The following is a 27902-nucleotide window of genomic DNA, read 5'->3' on the forward strand; positions in this document are numbered from 1 at the left end:
TAATTACCTCTATCCGGAAATAGGTGTCTTTTTTTTTGGCTGGTAGCAAATTTGTTTTTCATTTTTTTCAATTATTTCAAAAGGTAACTTAATTTTTCTATGGCTAAAATAATAGCATAAAATTCTGCACAAAATAGTGTTTTTACTTTTTTAATTTCTTTGTTGCAAGTCAAAGTTATTTTTTTCCTTTTTTTTGTTTTTTTAGTTATGAGAGATTTCAAATTGAAATCTTTCATGATTGCATTAGTTTATATAATTTTTTTTTTATATTTTTCGATTTGTCTGGTCAAGACGTTTATTAATTAAAAAAAATAATTCATTTATTAAGGGAGTTATGAAACTTTTTACTAAAACCATCCGGAATTAGGTTACATCCGGAATTAGGGGTTTTTACGGTATGTAGATTTTTTTTTTCTTCTTGATTGCATTTTTTTTATTATATTGTGAAATAGAAATGTACTAAAATTTTCAATTACGCCAGATGATGGCCGATAGCAACAGCTAAGTAAAATGTTTTTGGTTTTTTTGATTAAGATTTCAATAATTAAAACCTCTATATTGTTGTCAGAAATACTCATGTCATGCCTGATAAAAAATCGTAAATTTTCTTTTATGTAAATTAGCGAACCATTTCCTTGTTTTTTGATTTTTCGCGCTAATGGTATCAAATTAATACCTTGCAAATTAAAATTAGTACAAGCATCATCATCATTACACCACATTTCTGTTACGTAAATTACGTTAAAAATTTCAAAAGTTTCCTCAATTATATTAGAAAAATTATTAAAATTTTTTTTCAAGCTTTTTATGTTTAAGTGCAAAGCGTTTAAATTATCAGGTTCAAGAAATTCTTTCATTTCGTTGGTATAAAAGTAATTGCAATTACTTTTTAGAGCTCCAGCTCCGTTAAAATAATTTAGATCTGGATCTGATTTATCATCAATTAAAAAATCATCAGCTTGAAAAACATTGCAAAAATTTGATTCAAAACTTTTAGTTCGATTAGAATCCATTTTTGTTTGTTATAGCGCGTAGAATATAAGAATCTCTTTTTTCATTTTTTTTTTTATTCGTCACGCGTGATTATTTTATTATAATTGACTTTAGCGTACTTACCTTTGCTTCTTAATTCTTTTGCGTCTTTTAAAAGTTTTTTTCGTAACTCTGTAGTATACTCGGTGTAGTTAAGGCGATTTACAAATTATTCGAATTCTTTTATTTGGAATTAGCATGATTTTGTCAGCGTATTGTGTCCAAACAAGAGCTTTAGATGTTATAAATTTTTTTGCTTCAGATTTTTATAATGTTTAAAGAAACTTTTCTTTTTTATATATATAATTTTCAAAACCTTTTTATTACCCTTAATAGTAAATCTGAAGAACGCCATTTTGGATTATTTATATCAATTTCGCTCATCGGTGTTAACATGAATTTAGTTAAAATCTTTTGAAAAAGTGTCTTAACCCACTATAGATCCTAGTTCTAATCAGTTCTGACGTATATTAACTAAATATAGTTTATTAAATACAACATTTCTACAAAATTTCACGACTATTTTAGGAATTCCGACCAAGAAAGAGCTTGTAATTAAGAAAAACTGCCTATAAACGGTCAAAACATATCATATTATTAAACTATGGTGTTCATTTCACCTAAAAAATGTATTCATTTAAAATCTTATTTAAATCTGGACCAGCGATCGCGATTCTTAAGACATTAAAAAGTAACAATAAAAATCTTCGGTCAGGGTTTTTTCGACACAAACATTTTTATTTTGTGTTACGTCATATACTTCGCGCAAATCCAAAAATCGAGATATGATAATTATAATGCAATTAAACAAAATCTAATTATATATTTATAATTATTTATATTATTTATAAAAACTAAATTTACAAATTATATATATATATTTATATATCAATTAATTTCTACAATAAAAATCATATAGTTTTCTTTTATAACTTGGTGTTCAAAGGTGACATTTAAAGGTACCATGTCCTCATTTATTCATCCAACAACATGTGGTTATGCAAAAATAGCAGCCTTTAATGCATCTACCCTGACAAATTTTGATGTAGCCCTCAATGAGAATCAACGGAGTTTTATTATGCGAAATAATATGCACCGATATGACGTATATACACAGCAGTTTACTGATACAAATACTGACTTTATTATACAGTATAAATTCTTTTTGATAAATTTAAAACAAATAATAAAAAATGTTCGGTATATTGAAAAAAACAGTAAGCTTATCAAAGGACAAGTTCTTAGTGTATTCTCTAAAGAAAGATGGGACAAGCTTTCCAGTAAAAGTAAATCAGAGCATTGTTTTGACAATTGTCCGGCATGTTTTGGGGATATTGAATTAAAGTTAAATCCTTCTCAGTTTCCAAATTTCACCAGTGACAACAAACAATTGCAAAATCAGTGGATCTCCTGAAAAAAAAAGAAGAGGCATTATTATATATAACAAAAAAAATAGTCAAAAAGTTGGATGTACAATTTAATAAAACATTTAAAACATCATTTTCTAAAACACATGCTGATCTCCTGGAAATTTGATATGAAAATCCATCAGAAATTAAACGAAAACAGAAACTAATAATAAAAAGTACAATATCTGAAATTGAAAAACAATGGAAAGCTACTAGCGTTGAAAGGTAAATAAACCAAATATATATATATATATATATATATATATATATATATATATATATATATATATACATATATATATATATATATATATATATATATATATATATATATATATATATATATATATATATATATATATATATATATATATATATATATATATATATATATATATTAAGGTGTTTAATATCCATAATCATCTTTTTTTATCTTAAATGAAACATACGATTAATTAAACAAAACAAATGTATGTTTCATACATTTTTAAATGTATGAAACATACATTTATGATTTATGAATATCTATGTGATATTTATATTTCACTTATTTTAAACCTTAGAGTTTATGGTACAAATCTTTCACTCCGAACAAGAAACAAGTTAAGACTTTCATAAAGTATATAGTCCTACCATGAAGCTAAACACAAAAAGATAGAAACTGAGAACCAAATTAAAAAGGTATAGTTCATATACAAATAATACTTTAAAATAATAGTTTTATTAAAGTTTTATAAATATCAATAAAATTTATAGAAATAAAAGTCAAATAGTTATATTATTTAGATATATATACTGCTAATTATTTTACTGATAAAATGATTAAAATTAAAAATTTAATTTTATTAATTTATTTTTTCCAACAAATATTTTAATGAGATTTTTCTTTGCACAGTTGATTACACACACACACATATATATATATATATATATATATATATATATATATATATATATATATATATATATATATATATATATATATATATATATATATAGCTGTGTGTGTGTGTGTGTGTGTGTGTGTGGGTGTGTGTGTGTGTGTGTGGGTGGGTGTGTGTGTGTGTGTGTGTGTGTGTGTGTGTGTGTGTGTGTGTGTGTAATCAACTGTGCAAAGAAAAATCTCATTAAAATATTTGTTGGAAAAAATAAATTATTAAATTAAATTTATATATATATATATATATATATATATATATATATATATATATATATATATATATATATATATATATATTAATATAATTTTGTATTTTATATATATATATATTTATATCCATCTTGAAAATTTATTAATTTAGGGTGTTAAGCGAAAAAAAAGTCATGTTCGCTCCACTAAACGATATACATGGAAAAAAGAGGAGTCTCTCAATGAATTTTTAAATTACAAAGGAGGTAAAAAAATAAACTTCACAGCTATGGCCAGAAAATATGATTTAAAAGATAATAATGGAAAAACACCTCGCAATGCTGGTCAAATCATAAAGGAACTCCTTCAGAATCAAAGTGAAATAAGCTTAACAGAATTTTTTCAAATAGCAGGAGAATCTAATACAAGAGTTCGTCGTAAAAAATAAGGTAAAATCAAAAATTTTGTAACCATAACTTCTAATTCTAAAAAATTTAAAACTAAATACAATCCATACTATAGGAAATATAATCCATAATAGGAATATAAGTCAATATGCATGATATTCCTAAGCAGTATGGTAATCAACATAAATATTAGACAATATAACATCCTTCACATTTTTTATAGATTGGATATAGATAAAAGTGCATCTCTTCCACAAGAAGAAAGCAACTTCATGGTTACAGAAAGAATGAAGAGACAAATTCATGAAAAGAAGTATTCATTAGGCGAGTTAGTTGTACCGCAGTCATTTGAAAAGTCAGTGATAAAAGAAAAAAATTTAGAAAAAGTTTTTACAGTAGAAGGACGAAAACAATCTTTTGATACCATAAGAAAATATATTAATGAAAAGCACAAAGAGTTCATGAGAATCAAAAGTGACAAAGAATATATTGATATGCCAGAAACCAATGTTATAGACTTTTTTAAAAGAATTCATGAGTACATTGAAACTCAACAATTAACTACAGAAGAACTCAGATTAAGACTTCAATTTTTTGAACGAAAATGTCATTTAATGTTCTGGCATGTCTGTAACCATGGGTATATTCTTATAACAGTTTCAGCTTTATATGATACCGCTTTATACTAAACAGATGAAGAATATAATTTAATAAGTGGGCAAAAAATTAATATCCAGGCAATTGTTGAATCTCCTATATGGTATCTGTTGGCCAGATCACCTTCAACAGATGATTTACTGATGTATTCAACAACCAGAATGAATGACGTTATTTCTCTAAAAACTCCTACACTTATAAATAATATAGAAATTACAGATGAAATGCGATTTTTTAAGAGAGATGGGCCAGCTACTCAGTTTGAGGCTGGACAGCAGAAAGGAGGGCACTATTTGTGTTGGGTGTGTGGCATAAATGTAGAACACAACTCAAATTTTTCATTTGCAAGCAATTGTCAATATTAAAATCTATATCAGAGACAACAGAAAGTCCTATATTCACAGCAGTCAATTGTTAATGATATGCATGGTATACAAAGAGTACCAAGCCTAATTTTCTATGAACCTGAATCATTATTAAAAACTTATTTATTGAGCTACCTTCTCATTTTTCAAAGCCAGAGTGTAAACAACTAGAAAAAGTAATTAAAGCAGCATTTGACGGAAAAGAATCTAGACGAGCTGCAATTATAAAGACAACAGTATATTGCCAACAACACCATCCAAATAATACTTTGACTCAAATATTTCTAACTATGTGTCAAATCCAGGAGTACATTTATAAACCTGAATCTGAATGAACAAATGAACTAATTCTTATTTTTTTATTTAAAGACATTTGAACACATAATTTTATTGAAAGAAAACATTGGTTCAAATCTTAATATTTTGACTAAAAGGTAATTCTATTGAAAATATTTTCACTGCCTATTTATACACACTCCAGACCAGTTGAGAGTTATTTCAGGGCGTGCGGCCAATACTAAGAAATAAGAAAGACAATTTAATTTTATTAAAAAAATATCTAATTCCACATTAAACCGACACTCTGACAACATAATATCTAATGCAATCATAAGAATTCAAGTATCTGAGGAATTAAAAAACAAAAGCCTAAAAAGTAAAATTGAATCATCAATTTCCAAACTTTACAAAAACAATTTTATTCAAAACAGCAGCAATACTATCTTACCATTTTCAATGATCATGTCTCATCCAGATGATTACGAGTCACTGTTGAAAAAAATAGCAGATTACCTTGTTGAAGAGAAGGTATTTTGGCAAGAAACAACGAAAGGTATCATGTTTTTTGATAAACAAAAAGTGATAACAAATAAAAAGCAATGTTGCCATTTTTGCTCAACAACATAAAGAAAGAAATTGATCGTGTTAAAAAATGCTGGGACGTATGCTTACTCAATGCAACCTTAGTAATACCAGCTTTTCAAATTAAAATTGACAGTGTAGATGGTTCTGTTATAAAATTCTTGGATACAATAAAAAATTCTGAACAAGAAATATAGGCAAATTAGTAGCCTTTTTTTGTCACGTAGTTGTATATGGAACAACAAAAAATTATGTTAGAAAAAAATTAACTTGTTCTGTATTTTTGGTTTAAGGGTGAAGCATAGGTTTTCTTTATCATTTAGTCTGATTTAGAATCTCTCTTATGATTGTTGATCTTTGACATAATAGCAAAATTTGTTATGTTTTTTAGTAACCTTAAACAATAATAGATAAATAATTATCCTAATTTAAAATAATAATTAAACATTAATCTTTTATTTTAGAATAGATTTAGAGCATTAAAACCTTTCTTTATGTAACACACAGTTAAAGGTGTATTTTCTTTTTCTCTTTATAAACAATAAAATGACGCTTTTTTCACCTCATAGAAATATTTATAAAAAAAGGTGGTGGTTATTATTTATATTGATTTAAAAAAATGAGTAATGAAGAAACATGAAAAACTGATCACAAAATCTTGGTCTTTTTTATTATAACAAACAAATAAAGCAAAATTAATTTGAGTGCATGTATGATGTGTTGCAATGCAATTTGTCATTATAAACAAATTTTTTTAAGATATAGTATATTTTCTTACCTTATTTGTATGAATCAATGATAATTTCTATGTTCGTTAAATAATGATTAAAAAAGTAAATTCCAGTCATGTAAATTTACTAAATTAAATCCATTTTTCAACAGTATTTGCTCTAAAATAAAATATATAAGATAATAAGAGATAGAGTTATTACCTTTGCAAAAAATTTATGAATGTAAAATATAATACTTGTAGAATATTATTCCAACAAAATTCCGTAGTGTATTTAATTTAAAATTGAGAAAATTACATAATAAAAATTACAGATAAACTAAACATCAATCAGCAATCCCACAAAATTTTATTAAATTTTTTGAACTTCTAATATATAAACAAAGCATATCTATTTGTGTGCATGTACTATATGTTTGTGTGTGCAATTTGTCAGCAATGTATGTATGCAATTACTTTATAATGTAGAATTTTATAATTTTTCACCTTGTTTGTAGTGAATTCAAGTTTATTTCTATTTTCGTTAAATAATGATCACAAAAACAGATTCCAGTCATGTAAAATTACTAAATTTCATCTATTTTTTAACAGTTTTTGCTCTAAAAAACAATATGAAAATATAACAGGGGCTTAACTTATTAAGTTTACAAAAAATGTATTAATGTAAAATAAGATACTTGTGGAATATACTTAGCACATAAATACTCCATTAATTGGTCTAAAATAATTTTTATTAGAAAAATAATTTGTGTCATAATATTATACATATTTAATTAAAACTGTTGATAAATATAAAAATAGACATAAATAAATAATTCTGCTATATAGGGCAGAAAAATATATACTCTACTCAAGTGTAAACTATATATACAACTAAGAATACAAAAAAAGCTAACTAATTTAAATTTTAAACAACTATAGTTGTGAATTTTATGTTATGAATTATGTTGTATAAATATGTTGTAAATTTTAAACAACTATATTTTGCCGTATACGGCAAAATATAAAAACTCATTTTGTTTTGTCATAATTCCGTATTATTTAAAGAGACCGTATTATTTAAAGAAAATATGTTATGGTCAGCAAAATATCATACAGTCCCTATAATATTTTAAAACAGCCTTAACTACGCCGAGTATACACTAAAGTCCTCATTTATGTGCAATCGCTCGTTCCAAAGCTTAAGTTTTTTATATTTGTTCAAAATTACGGTTTTGTCTTTATAATTTATAAAACGAACAACGATGGATCTTTTTTTGCGATTTTCTCTTGGCTCTTTTTTCCCTACTCGATGAGCTCTATCAATTTTTTTTTTGCAGCGTAATGACTTCATGAACAGACGTGTTTTGCAGCGTAAAATTTAAACGAAAAAACTACTTAGTATTTTTAAGTTTTTAGTATTAAATTTAAACATTTCTCATCAAAAGTTTTCATTCAAAAAGTAAGTTATCAATATATATATTATAATATATATTTATCTATTAATAATAATCTATTACAATGGATAAGAAAAATAATAGTGATTTTAAGAAAAATAACGACTAATATCGAAACAGATGAATTAGTTATATCAATAAATATGGTTCGTAAAATCTTTCAAGAAATGTTTATAAAACAACAAAATGACATTTTAAAAATTATATCTGGAAACCTAAAGTTAACAAATGACAGAATTGACATATTATTAAAAGAAGCAAATAATTCAAAAGAAAAATGCGATTTGTTAGAAAAGGAAAATGGAAAGTTAAAAGCCGAATTTAAAATATTATGTGAACGAATGAAAATCTTGGAAAATGTAAATAAAGTTATAGAAGAAAGTTTAACGGTCACACAAGACATTCAAGAAAAAAAAGTAACTGAGCTGGAAAAAAAATTAATAATAAAAATAGCCTTAGTGGAGGTGAAAATATAAAGTTAAGGCAATTGGAGGACAGGCTTAGGAGAAACAATCTGCGAATTGATGGAATTACCGAAAATGAAAATTGGGACGACACTGAAAAAAAAGTAATAAGTTTATTTGAAAACAATCTTTCTCTAAGTAATATAATAATAGAAAGAGCTCATAGAACTGGTAAAAAGGATGGTAACAAATCAAGGACAATAGTCGTTAAATTACTTCATTATAAGGACAAAGTTAAAGCGTTGCATGCTGCTAATAAGCTTAAAGGTTCCGGAATGTACATCAATGAAGATTTCTCCTTCGAAACAATTGAAATAAGAAAAAAATTAGTGGACGAAATGAAGTTACACCGAAAGAATGGTAAATATTCAATTATTATTTATGACAAACTTATTGTTAAAGATTTTAAAAATAAGCAACCCAGCTATTAAAAACTATATTCTATATTTTAATATTACTCTTATTTAAAATGGCTGACGATCCTCCTTTAAAAAACTTTGAACTTAATTCATAACTAACTAAAAAATCAATACTTTTAAAAAAACATTCTGATATTAATTTTTTTAACAACGATTTAATAAAAAATATTAACCCATTATATTATAACGTAAATTCAAAAAATATAATTGAAGGAATGGAGAACGACTCGTTCTCTATTCTTCATGTTAATATTAGAAGTCTACAAAAAAATTTTGATTCATTAAAACAATTTTTGTATAAAGTTAATATGAATTTTCAAATTATTTGTCTCAGCGAGACATTGTGTGATGATAAAAATATCGAGAACAATTATAATTTCCATTTACCAAATTATAAAGTGATTCACCAAATTAGAACCTCGGGCAAGGTAGGCGGGGGTTTGTGTATTTTTATTAAAAACTCACTATTGTACAAAGTTAAGTCAGATTTAAGTTCAACCACTAATGATTATGAGTCATTGTGCATTGAACTCGTTAATAAAACCTCCAAAAATATAATAATCCATGCTTTATACAGACCACCTTCAGGTTCTATTAAAGTGTTTGAAGACCACATTAGAAACGTCATTAAAAATAATTATATTAAAAAAAAAACTGTTTACATGGTTGGTGACCTGAACCTCAATATTTTGGATTATGACTCAAATAAAAACATTAAACAATTTTTTAACGTCATTTTTGAAAATAGCTACATTCCTGTCATCAACAAACCTACTCGCATAACCAACAAAAGTGAAACTTCGATAGATCAAATTATCACCAATGACTTCATAAATATAAAGATAAAAACAGGAATATTTAAAACAGATATTTCTGATCATTTTCCCATATTCATCGTTGTTCAAAAATATAATAAAAGTGACTGCCAAAAAAATAAAAAAATAAAAACAAGAATAATAAACGACTCTTCAGTTAACCATTTTCATGACCTTTTATCAAGTGTTAAATGGGATGACTTGTTATTGAATCTAAACGCTGATACATTTATATCAGAATATTATAAATATTATAACAAAGCATTTCCTGAAATTACAAAATTAGTTAAATCAAAAACGTTATCAAATCCTTGGATAACTAAGGGTATCCTTAAATCTTCTAAAATAAAACAAAGATTATATAATAAATTTCTTGAAAAAAACCCTACGTAATGAAAGCAATTATAAAAACTACAAACGACTCTTTGAGTCAATTATAAAAAGATCAAAAAAAACTACTATTCAGATCAACTAAAAAAGCATTCAAATGATCCTCAAGGTACTTGGCGCATAATTAACGAAGTTATTGGTAAAAATAATCCAGAGAGAAATAATTTTCCGAAAATTCTTAAATTCAAAGACAACTATGTTATAGAAAAAGAATTAGTGGCTGAAGCATTTAATAAATTTTTTATTAATATTGGTCCGTCTTTAGCATCAAAAATTGAATCCTCTAAGATCAACTTTGATGCACACTTAGTCTCTAATAAAACTAATATTATGCCTAATGATAATCTAACTGAAGAAGAATTACTATGCGCAGTCTCTTCGATTAAGCAAAAAAAAAAGTATAGGCGTCGACAATATAAGTGGTACCATCATTATAAATTCAATAAAACTGATTACAATCCCGCTTTTGTGTATCTTTAACTTATCTTTAAAAGAGGGAGTTTTTCCAGAAAAAATAAAAATTGCTAGGGTGGTCCCTATTTTCAAATCAGGCGATCCTAGTGACGTTACTAATTATAGGCCGATCTCTGTTCTTACATGTATTTCAAAAGTTCTTGAACGAATTATGTATAATAGACTCTATTCTTTCTTAATCCAAAATAATATTTTGTACAATAAACAATTTGGTTTTAAATCTGGTCATTCTACTGATCACGCAATCTTACATCTTGTCCACGATATATTTCAAGGTTTCAATGAAAAAAAATATACTTTAGGTGTTTTCATAGATCTAAGTAAAGCCTTTGATACTGCCGATCATTTAATTCTTTTGTCCAAACTCGAGTTCTATGGCATCAAAAATTCTAACTTGGCTTGGTTTAAAAGTTACTTGTCTAATAGGAAGCAATATATTTCTTACGATGGTGGTAAAACGGATAATATGATTATTACATGCGGTGTTCCCCAGGGATCAGTTCTAGGGCCCCTTTTGTTTCTAATTTATGTCAATGACTTATATAAATTTTCTAATATTTTAAACACAACTTTATTCGCCGATGATACGAATTTGTTTTATTCTCATGAAGACATTAATATTTTATTTTTAACAGTTAACAAAGAACTTGATAACCTAACCCAATGGTTTAAAGCCAATAAATTATCTTTATACATTACTAAAACTAAATACACATTATTCCATCGTGTTCATAAAAAGAAAATATTCCACTTAAACTTCCAAATCTTTTTATTGATAAAAATATAATAAAAAGGGAAATATCGTCAAAGTTTTTGGGCGTAATACTCGATGAAAATGTTACATGGAGAGAACATATAAGTGTTGTTGAGAATAAGGTTTCTAAAAATATTGGTATACTGTATAAAGCTAAACAGGTCTTAAACCAATCTTGTCTTAAATACATATACTTTTCATTTATACACTGTTACCTAAACTATGCTAACATTGCTTAGTGCAGCACCAATGTTACAAAGCTAAGTAAACTTCTATGTAAACAAAAACACGCCATTAGGATTATTACAAATGAAAATCGCTTCTCTCATTCAAAAATACTTTTTAGTAAACTTAATATTCTAAATGTTTATAATTTAAATCTCTATCATGTTCTTATATTTATGTTTAAACTTGATAAAAAAATGGCACCATATTTATTCAACTCTTTATTTAAAAAAATAAATCACATATACAGCACAAGATTTTCAAATAATAACTATACTCAATCCAAAACCTACTATTCTGCCACTAAATACTCAATCACAAACCGAGGACCTAAACTCTGGAATACACTTTTAAATAATGATCTTAAACCACTTTCTTCGCTTAATCAATTTAAAACTAAACTTAAGCAAAATCTTTTACTAAACGATAATGAACTAAATTTCTTCTGAAGTGTTTAAAATGAGAGTACTATTGTTAATGATTTAGTATTAATAATTGTTTATTACTAAGATTGTCTATTCTAATACATAAATATGATAAATAATCTTGTCTCTAGTCTTGTTTCTGTTAATTTTTTTTTTTTTTTTTTTTTGTTTGTTTGTTTTTTCTTCTTTATTGTAAGTAAAGTAAACTTAAGCGTTAATAAAAAAAAATTTATAGCATATGTAACTTTTACGGTTTTTATTAGCATTGTAATTTACGGTATATTTATTACGGGGCTTAGTGATAAGGCAACTATAATCTTCTTTTTGCCCCTGTCATATATTGTTTTTTATTCATGAACATTGTTATTGTAAATACTATTGACGACGAAATATATAATTAAATTAAAAATTACAAAGTGTTCTTGAATTTTAAGTTTATTTCTGAGTATTTCTCTAACTTTTTCCTTGCTTTCCTCCCAAGTTTCATTTTCGCTCTCTTCGATTCCAACAAACCTCAAGTTATTTCTTCGACTTCTGTCCTCTAGCTCCGCTATTTTTTCTTTTATGTTATTATTTTCATCTTTAATACTTCTACTTATATCTGTAGATTTTTTAGATTCTAAATTTTTTAAGTCGGTTAGTTCAACGTAAATCTTATCGTAGTTTTTACTTACAAACTCGACAGCTTTGTTTAACTCTGATAGCTCGTTTTTCAATATCATGTTTTCTTTATTCAAGTTGATTACTTTATTTTCTAGTTTCTCAATTCGATCATTAAAAATTTTTACAATGGTATTTTCGTGAATTTCGAGTATTTCTTTTAATTGTGCTGAAGTAAAATTTTTTGCTAATATAATAACTTTAAAACGCGTCTGTTCGCTTCAAAAAAAAAAAAACAATTTTATGAAGAATGAGCAGGATTAATTTTCTAAACTATATCATGAATAAAGTAAAGATTCGTAAAGATTCCAATAGTCATATGCTTGGCCTGGGCATTTACATTCGTAAGAATTCACCCATTTGTCGTGAAACTAGGTTTGAATCCACAGACTATTCTTTCGTGTGCTTTCGTTTAGCACCACTTCACTCTATCGCCTTTCTCTTTGTTCTATATCGCTCTCATTCATCTCAAGACTGCACTCTTTTTGATGTTATTTCTGATCATATTGACCAAGCCCTCTCTCTTTATCCATCAGCTAATATAGTTGTTGTCGGTGACTTTAATGCTCACCTCTCTGAATGGCTTGGCTCTAGTGTCAGTGACTCTGCAGGCATTAAAGCCCACAACTTTTGCCTTTCTCAATCCCTAACTCAAATAGTCAACTTTCAAACTCGCTTTCCTGACAACCCTAATCATTTACCTTCTCTACTCGACTTATGTCTTGTTTCTGATCCTAGTCAGTGCTCAGTTTCTCCACATTCACCCTTAGGTGCTTCTGATCACAGTTTGATCTCTTTAAAACTAATATCTCATTCTTCTTCATCACCTGAATACCCCTATTATCGAACCTCTTATAACTACAGTAAAGCTGAATGGGATTCTTTCCGTGATTTTCTTCGTGATGGCCCTTGGGTAGAAATCTTTCAACTTCCTGTCGACAAATGTGCTTCTTACATAACTTCGTGGATTCAGGCTGGCATGGAATCTTTTATTCCCTCTCGACGATTCCAGGTCAAGCCTCACTCTCCTCCATGGTTTTCCTCACACTGTGCTGCTGCAATTGCCAATCGAAACCGTTACTTCCAGACGTCTGTTTATTACTGCTAGAAACAACTGTAAAAAAGATTTGTCTAACGCCAAAACCCGCTATTCTCAGGTCATGAAATCTCCTATCTCATCTCAAAAATTAGGCTCTCGTGACTTCTGGAGAATCTTCAATAATATCAATAATAAGGGCAAATCTATAATTCCACCTCTCTTGTATGGTTCAGACTTTGTCACCTCAACTAAAGACAAAGCCGAACTGTTTGCTAAAAACTTTTCATCAATATCATCTCTTGATTCCACTAATTGCGTTCTACCTGATATTGCCAACAAACAGGTTGATCCATTGCTTGACATTCATATCACTCCAGCATCTGTATCTAAAGTGATTTCCTGCCTAGACTCTTCTACAGCTTGTGGCCCAGACAACATACCTGTTATTGTCTTGCAGAAGTGTTCTCCGGAGCTGTCGTCTATACTCTCAAACTATTCAACAGGTGCTTATCAGAGTCTTGTTTTCCAGCCTGCTGGAAAGCCGCATCTGTTATCCCTATCTTCAAAAATTCTGGGGAGCGATCTGATTCGTCTAACTACCGTCCCATAAGTCTTCTTCCTATCATAAGCAAGGTTTTTGAATCTTTCATTAACAAACACTTAATTTCTCATCTTGAATCTAATAACTTACTTTCTAACCATCAATATGGATTTCGATCTTCTCGTTCTACAGCTGATTTGCTAACAGTAATAACTGACAGGTTTTATCATGCATTAGATAAAGGTGGAGAAATTAAGGCCATCGCTCTAGACATTTCAAAAGCGTTTGATAAAGTTTGGCATGCTGGTCTTCTCCATAAGCTTTCTTCTTATGGTGTATCCGGCAACATCTTTAAGATCATTGAATCCTTCCTTTCCAATCGTAGCATAAAAGTTGTCCTCGATGGACAACACTCTTCTTCTTATTCTGTAACTTCAGGGGTTCCTCAAGGTTCTATCCTTGGCCCTATACTCTTTTTAATTTACATTAACGATCTTCCAGATATTCTCACATCTAAGGTGGCATTGTTTGCTGATGATACTACCATTTATTCTTGTCGTGATAACAAACCAACACCCTCTGATTGCTTGGAGGGGGCATTTGAGCTTGAAAAGGATCTCACTTCTGCTACAGCATGGGGCTCACAGTGGCTGGTGAACTTTAATTCAGATAAAACTCAATTTTTTTCAGCCAATCGTTATCGCAATAATTTAGATCTTCCTATATTTATGAACGGTGATGTACTCGATGAGTCACCTACTCTTCATCTTCTAGGATTAACTCTTACTTCCAATCTTTCTTGGAAACCATATATCAAATCGATTGCAAAATTAGCATCTGCCAAGGTTGCATCTCTTTATCGAGCTCACCACTTTCTTACTCTGGATTCTATTCTCTATCTCTATAAATCTCAAATCCGGCCTTGTATGGAATAGTGTTGCCATATCTGGGGCAGATCTTCTAATGATGCCCTTTCTCTTTTAGACAAGGTGCAAAAACGCATTGTAAACATAGTTGGACCTGCTCTTGCAGCCAACCTTCAACCATTATCACATCGTCGTAATGTTGCTTCTCTTTCTCTTTTCTACAAATACTATAATGGGCACTGCTCTAAAGAGCTAGCGTCTCTTGTGCCATCTACTAAACTTCATTTTCGTGTTACTCGTCATTCAATTAAGTGTCATCCTTTTTCTGTGACTGTTCCTAAGTGCTCCAAAAACGCTTATTTGTCTAGTTTTTTTCCTCGAACATCAGTTCTTTGGAATTCGCTTCCTTCATCTTGCTTTCCTGATTCATATAATTTGCAATCTTTTAAATCGTCCGTCAATCGTTATCTTGCTCTACAATCTTCATCTTTTCTCTTCCAGTAACTTCCGACTTTAATTTGTGGCTGCTTGCAGCCTTGTTGGAAGCGAAGATGTTTAAAAAAAAAAAAAAAAAAAAAAATTGCTTTTGTTTGTTTCAAGACTATTTATTCTTGTGATTATAGTTGTATAATTTTTTTAGTCGAATTATGTTTATATGAAACCTTTTAGAACACGGTGTTTTTAAACCGGAAGAAAAAAGTATTGTGATACACCCTAGTGTATGACACACCCAAGTGTAAAACACACCTAAAAGGACATACTGAACACTTTTTTTACACACACGTAACAAGCTATCATCGATTGTGCTTACCTGTATTTTTTTAAATTTTTTACTGTTTTAATTTTATTTAGTTTTCTAATGATGTCTTTTATAAGAAAAATAATTAAATAAATTTAATTAGATTTTACCATATTAAATGTCACTAGAAAACTAAGTGACAGCAAATAAATGTTGCTAATATTGGCACTGTTAACTTTATATAACTAAATATTCAAAAATTTAGTATAGTACCACATCAAGTAATATATTTAAATTAAATTATGATTTATAATATATTATAAACAACTATTAAATTTAAAAAAATATAATATATTGGCAAATTTCTAACTTTATAAAATTTAAACAAATACCTTTACGAATCTTAGTCAATGAAAAATGTTAAAAATAATTTATAATTGCGACGTTTGTATTTTTCTTTGAAATATTAAAGTTAAAAATTACAAAAAAAAAACATTTGTTAAATATATTTATTTATTATATTTTTATATTTACAAATATAAAATTTTCTAGTACTTTATAAAAAACCATTTATTTATTTTAAATAGAACTACTAATTATATGCAATGCTCCAACATACATTGTTTCTAATGCAGTTGGAGGTAGTCGAATGCACGTTAAGGGCAAATCATTAAAGTTGTGATTATACTCGTCATAGTTTATCCATTTGCCATTATCTTCACCTTTAGAATGATGACCGTTTAAGTACACCGTGTTTCCTATTACATTTACTGATGTTATTTCACCTTCATGATATCTATTAACTCCAATAACATTACCTTTAGTGTAAAACCCTTGTGGAAAAATAACAGTTGATCCTACGCCAATGTCTGTAATTTCAGGTGCAACATCTAAAGCTACTTCGTTAAACAACACTTCACATCTTTTAAAATCCCCATCTTCCCAATCTACAGTGTATTTCATTGTTAAATTATTGTAGCTTACAACTTTTGCCATACAATATGCCCATTTAACATGATGACAAATAACACGGTCACCAACTTTTGGAGTCCTTGAGACGCTAGATTTTTTCCAAAAAGTGTTAAAAATTTCTCGTTTTAATGAAATAGGTGACAAAAATTTCATCATATCATAAGATGACTTTTGAGAAATCTTATGCCTCAGTTCAGATTTGATCTTTTTAAAAACTTTGTTTAACTTTTTATGATCGTAAACATCTTGCATATTAATTATTTGACTATCATACGAACTCAATAAAGCCCCCACTACTGATAGTTTCCAATCATTTCCTTTTCCAACAACAACTGGAATAATAGTTTTATTGAGAGACTTTAAAGCAAACTGAAATTCCATTCTGCAATTTGCACTTTTAGAGTAATCATCACTTATGCATGGAATGACTACCTTCGCCGATTTTATGCCATCCGTTATTTGACCAAAAAGACCTGAGTCAGCATTAGCCGTCGAAAGTTGTTCAATGTCAATCCAAACTTTATAACCTAATTGTTTTATCATTTCTTTAAGCAAACGGGGGTCAGCAAATTTACTTCCATTTGATTGTTCTATTTGTTTTATTTCTTCGGCTTTATAAGAATTCTTCCAGCAATAGGAAATAAATACGTCAATAGGCTCGTCAATATTTTTCTCAAGATTCTTGTTTGTTTTAATCAAATTACTCAGAGTTGTTAACAGTTCACTGCACTTTTCATTTTGTGTGGCTTTTTCTTTAAAATGAATAAACAATTCTCCAGCTATTAGCATTCCAATTACACTCATAACCCATGAAAATGAACCATCACCTACCACGAGTGGAACCACTGGCTTATGCAATTTGGTTTTTGCAAATTCAAACTGCATTTTGCAACTTTCGTCCTTGACATATGCATCACTGATACATGCTATGAATACCTTTGATTTTTGAATTGAGCTTGACACGTTTTTAAAGTCAAATTTTTTGACACCCGTGTAATCAATTACATTGTAACCTGCTTGAATCAGGATTGACTTTATTTCATAAGGGTCGCACATGTTTGAGTAATTTGTAATGTAGGTTTCAGGTACAGTTAAGTTTTCTAATTCTCCATTTTTATAAGCAGTGTAGCTATCAATAATATTATATGAAAAGAAAATATCCGTTAAAGCTATTTCATTTTTAAAAACTTCATTTTCAGTAGTCGGTGAATTATCTCTGTCTAAAAATGAAATACAAAATTATAAAAAACTAAATATAGCTAAAAAAGACATAAAACTAAGTTTATAATTGTAAATTATAAACTAAAAATAATATCAAAGAACAAAATAAGGAAACAATAAAAATTAATTTAAAGCTTAGGGTTGATTAAACAGTTACCAATCATTTCAAATACATTTTGTCTTATCCGAAGTTCATTTATAGATAAATTTGTAAATAATGGAGAATATTCCAAATAATCTATGCATTTGCCATCTTTTTCTGATTTTGTATGATGACCTTCGTAACTTAAGAGAAAATACTTATAGTTAGTTATAAGATAAAAATGAAAAAAGAAGAATATTGCTACAAATAGTGTTAATGAAGTATTTAAAACCTTTTGCTACCATCAGCAAATGTGCAAATATTTGTTATAGATCCTTCATGCCATCTTTGAACTTCATTTCCAGTTTTTGAATCTTGATATACTCCTTGAGCAAACAAAATCGAGCTACCTAAATAAAGTTATAACAATTATCATCATTATCATCATCATCATCATCATCATCATCATCATCACCATCATCATCATCATCATCATCATCATTGTTACCAACTTTTTATTTTTTGTGAAGCATAGCAATACCTATGCCAATCTCTGTTTCTGAAGGAGATTTATCTTCTATCAGATTAAAATAATCCAGCGTTCTTTCAGATTCGTTATCATACCCATTTATTTCAAACGTAAGAGAATCTTCATTTAACCTATTAGTAATTGTGGGTAATAGTTACTAATCCCTTTCAAATAAACCCCTTTTTTGAACATGTATATAAGTTAAACAATACCTTTTCACAATTGCAGGAAAGTATTCCCACTTTAGTTTTTCAGATAATACGAGTACTCTATCGCCAGCCATTATTTCTTTTTTCCTTCTTTCAAATTTATCATTTAAAGTATTTTCATCAGAACTACATTTCTCAAACATTCTGGAATGACTAGCTTCCAAATGTTCAATAAAATCAGTTTCGTCTGTCATATTTTTGCTACATATTGGACATGTTATTTTAGTTTGATGAACTTCTAAAAAATGTTCAATCAGACACTCTTCGTTTTTTACTAATAAGTTGCATACTGGACAGCATAAAACTTTAGTATTGTGATGGCGCTGTATGTGCTCAGCTAATTCTTTTCCTGTGATAAACCCAGTAGTTGCTTGAGAGCAATGTGGGCATTTTATTTTATAGCAATTTTTAATGTGATTGGTAATTTCTTCTATAGATTGACGCAACGGATATAATTTCTCTGATTTACAGTTTGGACATAAGATCCCAGCATGCAGTGTATTACCCATTATTGTTTTTCCTTAACAGCTGCCTATTATGTACAGTTAATGCAACTAGTATCGATCTCGCAATCTTTAAAAAACGCTTTCTTCCTTTTTTTCTTTTTTTTTAGACTTTTTTCTAATTTAAATAAAATCTTTTAATGAAAGAATCAACTTTATAATATTCAAAGTATAACTCCAGAAAGTTTTATATAAGTTTTATATAAAAAAATAGCTTATAAACGTTAATGCACGCAATAATATCATTTTAAAATTACGTAAATCGATAATATGCGCTACAAAATAAAAAATAAATGGTTGTAAAAATCATTTCGAGTGGACTTAAATTAGACCGAGTACTACAAAAACTTTACTAATTCAAATCTGTATAAACAATAGTTTCAAGTTTCTGCGATTCAATGTTTGCGTAAAAAAATAATCCTATTCCGGTTGTGATTCAGAAACAATGAAGGGTTTTATTTAAAGCAATTTTTAATATAGTTCGTAATTTCATTTAAGGATAAACTATTGCGATATTTTGTTTGTTTAGAAATGAGATCCTTATCTAATTACATTACCCAACGTACTACTTTTTTAATTATTGTATAAACACAATAAAATAAAATAACTAATTTTAATGAGCTCATGTAATTGTTCTATCTTTTTGAATTAGTTAGTTATCTAAACAAATTCTTCAAATAATTATATATATGCTATAATTATCTATATATATATATTTAAAATATATCATTATATACGCTCCAATTAGCTAAGCACTCTACTCCAAGTCGTCCGCACAATGGAGAAAATAAACTTTAATTACTCAGTCAAAAATATTCCATCGAAAAAATAATTTTTATTACAGTTACTAGAGAAGGCTGAAGCACTCATAAAAAGAATGAGGGGAAAGCTTTATTCTTACTTAATAAACTTTCTGACGAATCCAGTTCATCCAACCCCGAAAACTATGACATTAAATCTGCAAAATGTCCTCCACATATAAAAGAAATGGCTATGTTTGAAAATGATTTCATTAATCTAGTTAAAAGTAATAAATTTCGAAAAGTAAACAACAAGTTTCAAGAAAAGCTTTCTAGCGATATAAAAAATAATAAAAAGTTTTATGTGATTTGCGCAAAGATAAAATCTTTGCACAAATCACATAAAACTTTAACTCAAGCTGACAAAACCTCCAATATGTACAGACTTTTAAAGAAAAGTATAACCACCTCCTTAATAACGATGATACATCTTCATGCAAAAAGGCTGACCAAAATTTGAAAGATCAAATAAATATTGAAAGTAAACAACTTTTAACTGATCATGATGTTTTCAACTGTATTAAATTAAATGGCACCTCCAATTGTTTTATCACTCTTAAAGACCACAAGGATAATTTTTTAGGCAACACTACAGTTCGGCTATTAAATCCTGCAAAAAACGAAGTAGGAAGAGTTTCTAAAGTTATTCTATCAAAAATAAATAGTGATCTGAGAAAAAAAGTTTGCACCAATCAATGGCAAAACTTACAGAACGTTGTAGATTGGTTTCAAAGTAATAAAGAAAAACATCTCAACAAATTCTTGATTTTCTAAAAAACTGATTAATATCCTTCAATTAATGAAAATTTAGTGAACAACGTTACAGTCTTTGCTGAAAAATTCTTAATTATAAAACAAGATGAAAAAAAAAATTAATACATCATGCCAGGAAATCATTTTAACAATGGTGAAGCCTGGATTAAAAAAAGTGGAGGTTTATTTGATGTCACCATAAGAGCCTTTGATGGTGCAGAAGTTTGTGAGTTAGTTAGAATATTTATATTGTTTCAATTATTGCATTCTTAGGGGTTGTCTACAAATTACGTCATGCTTTATAGGGGAGGGGGTTTGTGGTTTTGTGACGACTCATACAAAACTTGCTACTAAAGTGTTACGATTTTGTGACGAGGGTGGGAGGTTAAAAAATGGTTAAAAATTGCGTGACGTAATTTATGGACGACCCCTTACAACAAAAGATAAATTTGGATTGTAAAGAGATGATGGTCTAACAGTGTTTAAGAACCGGATTGGCCAACAAACGGAAAAATTTTAAAAACACCTTGTGAAAATTTTTAAAAATAATGATCTTCCTATATCCATCAGCTGTAATTTTAAAGTTGTTAATTATCTGGACTTAAATTTTAATGATAGTTCTTTCCAACCTTACTGCAAGCCTGGTAATTCCATTTGTTATAAACATGCTGACTCTAACCACCCTCCAAGCATACTAAAAAGTCTTTCTCAAACTATCGGACAAAAATTTTCAATCAATTCTTCTAACAAAAATATTTTTAAACAATCCATTCCTTATCAAGATGCATTATTTAAATCAGATTTTATCTGCAAATTCGCTTACCATTCGAATAAAAACCGGTCTGGTTCAAAAATCACAAACGAAACCTAATTTACAATTATGAGTTTTGTTTTATTATTATAATATAAAACAGCATTAAATATTATTACAAATTACAAAGTTTTTGCTTTTTCCATTCAAATTCTGACTCTGACTGCCTTAGGCCCCCCTCCCTAATTTCTATTTCGGCCCCCCCCAACTCTCTTGACCTTCCTGCGGTACTATGTGTGCATATATATATATATATATATATATATATATATATATATATATATATATATATATATATATACTATTAAATTATCAATGCCGTCATACAATCGCAGATGTCTCTGTATTTCTTTTCTTTCGTTGTCAATGCTGTCATCTAATAAAAGATATCTTGTTTCGTTGGCAATTGTATCTTTTATGTAAATTACGTGCAACAAAAAACGTCGAACACCTTTAAAAAACTCATAATTATATTTATTTAAGTTTTTTGTTTTATTTTAATTAAATAATGAATTTAAATTATTTATTTAAATGCTCACAAACAATAACGACTATTGTAACATCCTGGTTTTCACAAATATATACAATAAGGTGACACAAAAGTACATTACAAAGGCATGCAAGTAGTGTTACAATTAGTTATCATCCACCATTTATCAAAAAATAATCAAAAATGTGGCTAGGTGATGACATTAACAAAAAATGCATTGCTTCAAAAAATTACTTAAAACTGAAGTGTTATTTATCTGATGGGGCGCACCGGCTGTACCCCCTTTCTAAGGGCCTGTCGATGACACAGCCATTTACACATTGTAAAACTAATTTTTTCAAGTTTTAGATTTTATTCCAAATTTTTAAATACGTTGCCAACATTGAGCATTGATTAAGTTGATATAAAGTTTAGTTCAAATTTTATACACAATAATAAATTTATAATTAAGAATAGAATAATAAATTTATTTGCAATAAATAATTTTTAACTACAGCTAGCACAAATATTTTGCTCGCAAGTAATTGTTACTTTCCTCCTATAAAATCAAATAATGAATTCTGAGCGCTATATAAGATATTAAAGAACAAAAAATTCTGTGTCCTTTCGAAATTTATCAATCAACTTTCTTTACGTAAATATAGCGTACGTTGCAATACATCAAAACAACCAATAGTGTGTTTGTTGAAAAATGGAATTAAAGTTTTGCAGTGACCCAGCAACAGTCGAGATTTCAACCCAATAAAAAAAGTTTAAGAAGGAAATGGAATCAAAATGTCGTCTGTCGTGATGCACTTCGGTTCAAGAACTAATAACGGAAATAAAAAGAGTTTGGATTCAAAAGGACATGCCTTTACAATACTTTCAAAAACTCTCTGAAAGCATGCCAAAACGTATTGAAACGATAATTAAGAACAAAGGACAGATGAATGAATAAAATAAATAAATGAATACTAAATAAATCTTTTATTTATTATTCATTTATTCTTTTTTATTCATTCATCTGCCCTTTGTTAGGATAAAAAGGTGTAGTAAAAGGATGCATCCTTTTACTGCATCCTTTTACTACATCTTTTTTCAGCATCCTTTTACTGCATCCTTTTTCATCCTTTTACTGTATCCTTTTACTGAACTCTTTTTCAGCATCCTTTTACTACATCTTTCCTTTCATTCCCGAAAAGCATTTATTCATCTAATTTTTTACCGCACTTTAGTGCTTTGGAACTCTCTCTTCTTCTTTCTCTCAACCGTTTCGTTGCTCTTTGACTCTATTCTTTATTTTCTCTTAACTTCCAAACTAATAGTGGTTGCTTTGCCTGATACACCACATTTTGAATAGCCAAAAATTAGTTCCATTTTTTTTCTGGAATTTGCAATGTATATATATTTTTTTTTCTTAAAAAGGTATTTAACTGCGTTTCCTTTTACACGCCAATTTTTGATTGGTATCTTGTATAAAAATATTAATGAGACAATCGAAATATTTTATCCGTGCATGAAGTATAAAATTGTCACATGCTTAAAGGTGCAACAACAGGTACCAAAGGTAATGCTAATCCTAGTGGATGGATAAATACAGAACTTTTTTTGAAATGGTTTGATTTATTTGTGAAGTATGCATATCTTAGCATGGATCATCCATTATTTTTAATAATGGACAACCACAAAAGCCATACATTGATTAAATTGATGGATAATGCTAAGAAAAGTAATGTTGTGCTCTTGGTATTTCTACCCCATTTCAGCCATAAAATTCAAACGCTTTTGAATTTTATGGCTGAATTAGTATTGACAGATTAGTATTTGGGCCATTAAAAAAGTTTTACAGTTCAGCGCGTGACTCATGGTTAAAGAAACCTCCAAATACTCTCATAATAAGATCAGGGGCGGATCCAGCATTTTTTGGTCTTCAAGATATCTAACTTCCGGACAAGGAGCAAACTCTAAACATTTCTTTGTTTATACTTATGTCAAATAAAGATGCTTTGCAAAAAATTGTGGTTATTGGAGCCTGAACAAAAAAGCCCTAAACTATGCGCCCCCCTGTCTTAAACGTGAGAGCAACAAGTTGATGAAATTTTTTTTGTACTATTTTCGACTAGACTTATATTCATTAAGAAATTTTAAAATTCAAAGTATAATTTCTCAGCGTTCAAAAATTATAATCATATAAAATTTGCAACCCCCTCAAATTGCGGGGAGGTTTAAACTTTATATGGTCATAATTGTTGAACGCTAAAATACTTTACTATAAAATTTAAAATTTATTGATGAATATAAGCCTAATCGAATATAGTACAAAAAATATTACATCAACTTGTTGCTCTTAACTTTGGGGCAGGGGGCGAATATTTTGGGGCTTTTTTGTTCACAGGCTTCAATCATCGCAATTTTTTGCAAAGCATCATTATTTGACATAAATATAAACATATAAATGTTTGGAGTTTGCTCCATGTCTGGAAGTTAGTTATCTCGAAGACCAAAAATTGCTGGAACCCCCCTCCTCCTCCTCCCTGGATAGGATATGACATTTCTAAAAATTTAGGATTAGCTTATGCGAGAGCCTTTACTTCCCAAAACATTCAAAATGGTTTTAAAACAGGTGACATTTTTTCGAATGATCCATATGTTTTCAGTGATGTAGAATTTTTATGTTCTTATGTATCTGATTGGCCAATTCCAGCAAATATCTTTTGACATATGCTGTTGGAGAAACTAATCTTATCAGTTAGTTTGTCTGGCAGTACTTCTTAACCGGCCCAAAAAACGTTTTCTGGCAGTCTAACTAATATATCCAATAGACAGACCCTGCAAATGAGTTTTACAATTTAAGTATTATATCTGATCGGTAAACATAAATAATCCCCACATCACTATCAATTGTATCTGAAGTTATGAATGACAAGAAACAGCAAACCAACACTTCCGTCTACCATTGGACAGCAGAAGAAATTAGCCCATTTCCAAAAGCAGGTGAGAGGGTGTCAAAGATAAAATGTGCAGAAAAAAAAAGTTCTATGTCTCTAGTATTGACTGACACACCAACAAGAAATGAACTAGTTGAAAGTTTATCAGCATGTAAAAAAAAAAGATAAAAATGTAAAAAGAAGATAAAGATAGGAAAATCAAAAAAGTTACCCCCTGAGACATCAATGTAATTTTTACTTAATTTAAACATCATACAATCTTTTAGAATGACATCTTACTTTGCTTAATCATAAATATATTTTCTGTATTCGTATGTTATATAAGGTATGTTATATACAGCCATAGCGCACTTGCTTCAGAAACGTGGTTCAAACCCCACCTCTGGGCAAGTTTTGCGACATCGGTTGGGAAGGAGGCGTAAACTATTAAATGCTCTTCCGCGGTGCTCTGTAATAAGACCGTAAGGACTTCTTCACGATCTTATCACATTAAAAGAATTCAGTCGTCAGTTTTTAAACTAAAAAGAAAATTAAATCGTTTTATTTATTTTATTGATGATGTTATGGCATACCAGTGTTCAGCTGCTAGCTTTCTTAGTTTTACAAACCTAAGTGTCTTTATGCCAACACAAAACTGCATAAATTACACAGGTCACAGGTTTTTTCTGGTGCCGAGCAAACAATTTGTTTTTTGTATAGCATTTCTCATTTTGATTTCAAATATGTAACTCTTTTTTTACCATCAGGTCAAGTTGTAAAGATATTTAGGTTCAAATCTTAAGTATTTAGGGTAAAGTCCCTAATATTGTCAACAAAAAAAGTTATTCAAAAGTATGTCAACCTGGGTCTCAAAAGAAGCGTATTTTCATAGAGATTTTAGAAAACATAAATATTTTTCCTTTAAATTTATTGACAAAAAAATTATGTAAAAAATGCTAAAGACTCTTAAAAAAAATTCGACAGAATGTTATTTAGCAATAATACAAAAAATACTTATTTTTATTACAAATGAATAACATTTTTAAAATTTCTATGAAAATACGCTTCTTTTGAATAACTTTTTTTTCGACAATATTAAGGACTTTACCCTAAATACTTAAGATTTGAACCTAAATATCTTTACAACTTGACGTGATGGTAAAAAAAGAGTTGCATATTTGAAATCAAAATGAGAAATGCTATACAAAAAACAAATTATTTGCTCGGCACCAGAAATAAACTTTTTTTTTGTTGACCTGTGTTATTATTGAAGAAATGTAAGACAGTCTGACTTTAGACAGTCAGACTGGGCAAAAAGATTAAAATTGGAACTTATGAGAGGGATCTTTTCAGATCCCTGATGATAAGATAGAGTAGCGACATTTTACAATGGTAATTTATTTGTTGGTCATCATTACAAAATGGTCTTAAGAAACCATAAATAATCTAGTACTATTGATGATGTAGAGATTAAAAATAAATTTTTTCTCCTTGTCTTTTATTTTATGTAACAGAGTTAGATTAGAATCAACGATTGAATATAAGAATTGAATTTAGCTGGATTTTATTCTTATCTTTAAAAGTTGATTCTAATCCAACTCAACAGTTACATAAGCATTATAGATTTTTTCACTTAAACCGAGAAGTATATGGACATTATTTTTCCGGGTAAAGAACGGAGTATAAATCTAGGATTAACTGGGTACATAAAGAACTGCGTTCTACTTAAAGAACTTATAACAAATAGACTAACTGGTTATAAAACAGTTTTTTGTTTACGAGAAAAATAAATAATTATCCAACGATTGAACTTTTATGTTATGTCTGCGTAAAAACAGAAAACAATTTTTTTCAATAAAATATTTTTAATAATCCAATTTTCGGAAAATTATGCTACGAACAAAAGCAAGATAAGTCTAAATTTAAATCAATAACCTTATTTTGGTCATTAAACATTTTTATTGAATTTGATGAGTCTTAATTTATTAATAAACATCCATACATTATTATCAAAACTAAAGAAAAAAAATTCTTGTAAGAATTAAACGTATTTTATGTTCGATCTAATTATTTTAAAATTAAAGTCGAGTTTTATCATTGTAGTGTCATAATTTTTATAAGCTTTCTAGAAATCCTTTTGAAAAAACTCATACCTTTATTTTTAAGTTAATTTCCCTTTTAACGTGACAACAATTTCAGAAATATTTTTAGCGACGTTGTTTCCTGACTTCAATAAATTCCGTTTAAGTTCACATTTGATCTGAGTAAAGTTTTTTTGTTTTAAAATTTATCTAAAATTGTTGATATCAGATAATAAATACAGTACAATCTCTCTAATCTGAGTTTTATGGGGAAAAATAAAAGTTTGAATTAAAAAGAATTTCGAATTATGGAAAGTTGACTTTTTTTTCAAATATTCTTGTCAAAGTAACGAATCAAACAATCAAACAACCCGGTGGGAAATCATCTAGCAAGTAGCTAGCTATAATCGTAACAATAAAGACAGCGATTTGGTCGCGAGGATCGCTAGCTTTTTTAAGTTAGCGAAAAGCTTTCGATATTTGTAAAGATATAGGCAGCGACTTTCTACGAGGACTGCTAGCCTAATAAGCTAAAGACCCACTGGCTATTGTAGCTAGCGTCATAGCGTAATAAAATCGCTGTCTAAAAAATTTTGATATTTAGCTATCAACCAGCCATAGAATTGTATATATTTTGTAGCTACCTACAAAGCTACGATATGTAGCTAGCGAAATATTGCTACAAAACTGCAATGTTTAAAGTTCAAT

General features: G+C 28.6%; 1 protein-coding gene and 1 long non-coding RNA gene across 2 annotated transcripts; one reads left to right on the forward strand and one right to left on the reverse strand.

The window, feature by feature from the left end:
* The first annotated feature begins 1976 nt into the window (after positions 1–1976).
* LOC136088553 (uncharacterized) lies at positions 1977–5555 on the forward strand. The gene is made up of 4 exons (XR_010642258.1): positions 1977–2666; positions 3005–3122; positions 3743–4019; positions 4201–5555. It is a non-coding gene; the product is annotated as an uncharacterized LOC136088553 (long non-coding RNA).
* Positions 5556–16328: 10773 nt separating this feature from the next.
* Positions 16329–19487, reverse strand: LOC124807920 (uncharacterized). Its single transcript, XM_065812453.1, has 5 exons — positions 18854–19487; positions 18654–18772; positions 18405–18522; positions 18188–18315; positions 16329–18029 (listed from the first exon to the last, which is right to left on the reverse strand). Exons 1-5 carry the CDS (start codon positions 19357–19359, stop codon positions 16417–16419), a joined length of 2484 nt encoding a protein of 827 aa, XP_065668525.1. The 5' UTR covers positions 19360–19487; the 3' UTR covers positions 16329–16416.
* Between the last annotated feature and the right edge of the window lie 8415 nt (positions 19488–27902).

Source organism: Hydra vulgaris, chromosome 12 (genome assembly GCF_038396675.1).
Source record: "Hydra vulgaris chromosome 12, alternate assembly HydraT2T_AEP".
Classification (NCBI taxonomy): Eukaryota; Metazoa; Cnidaria; class Hydrozoa; order Anthoathecata; family Hydridae; genus Hydra; species Hydra vulgaris.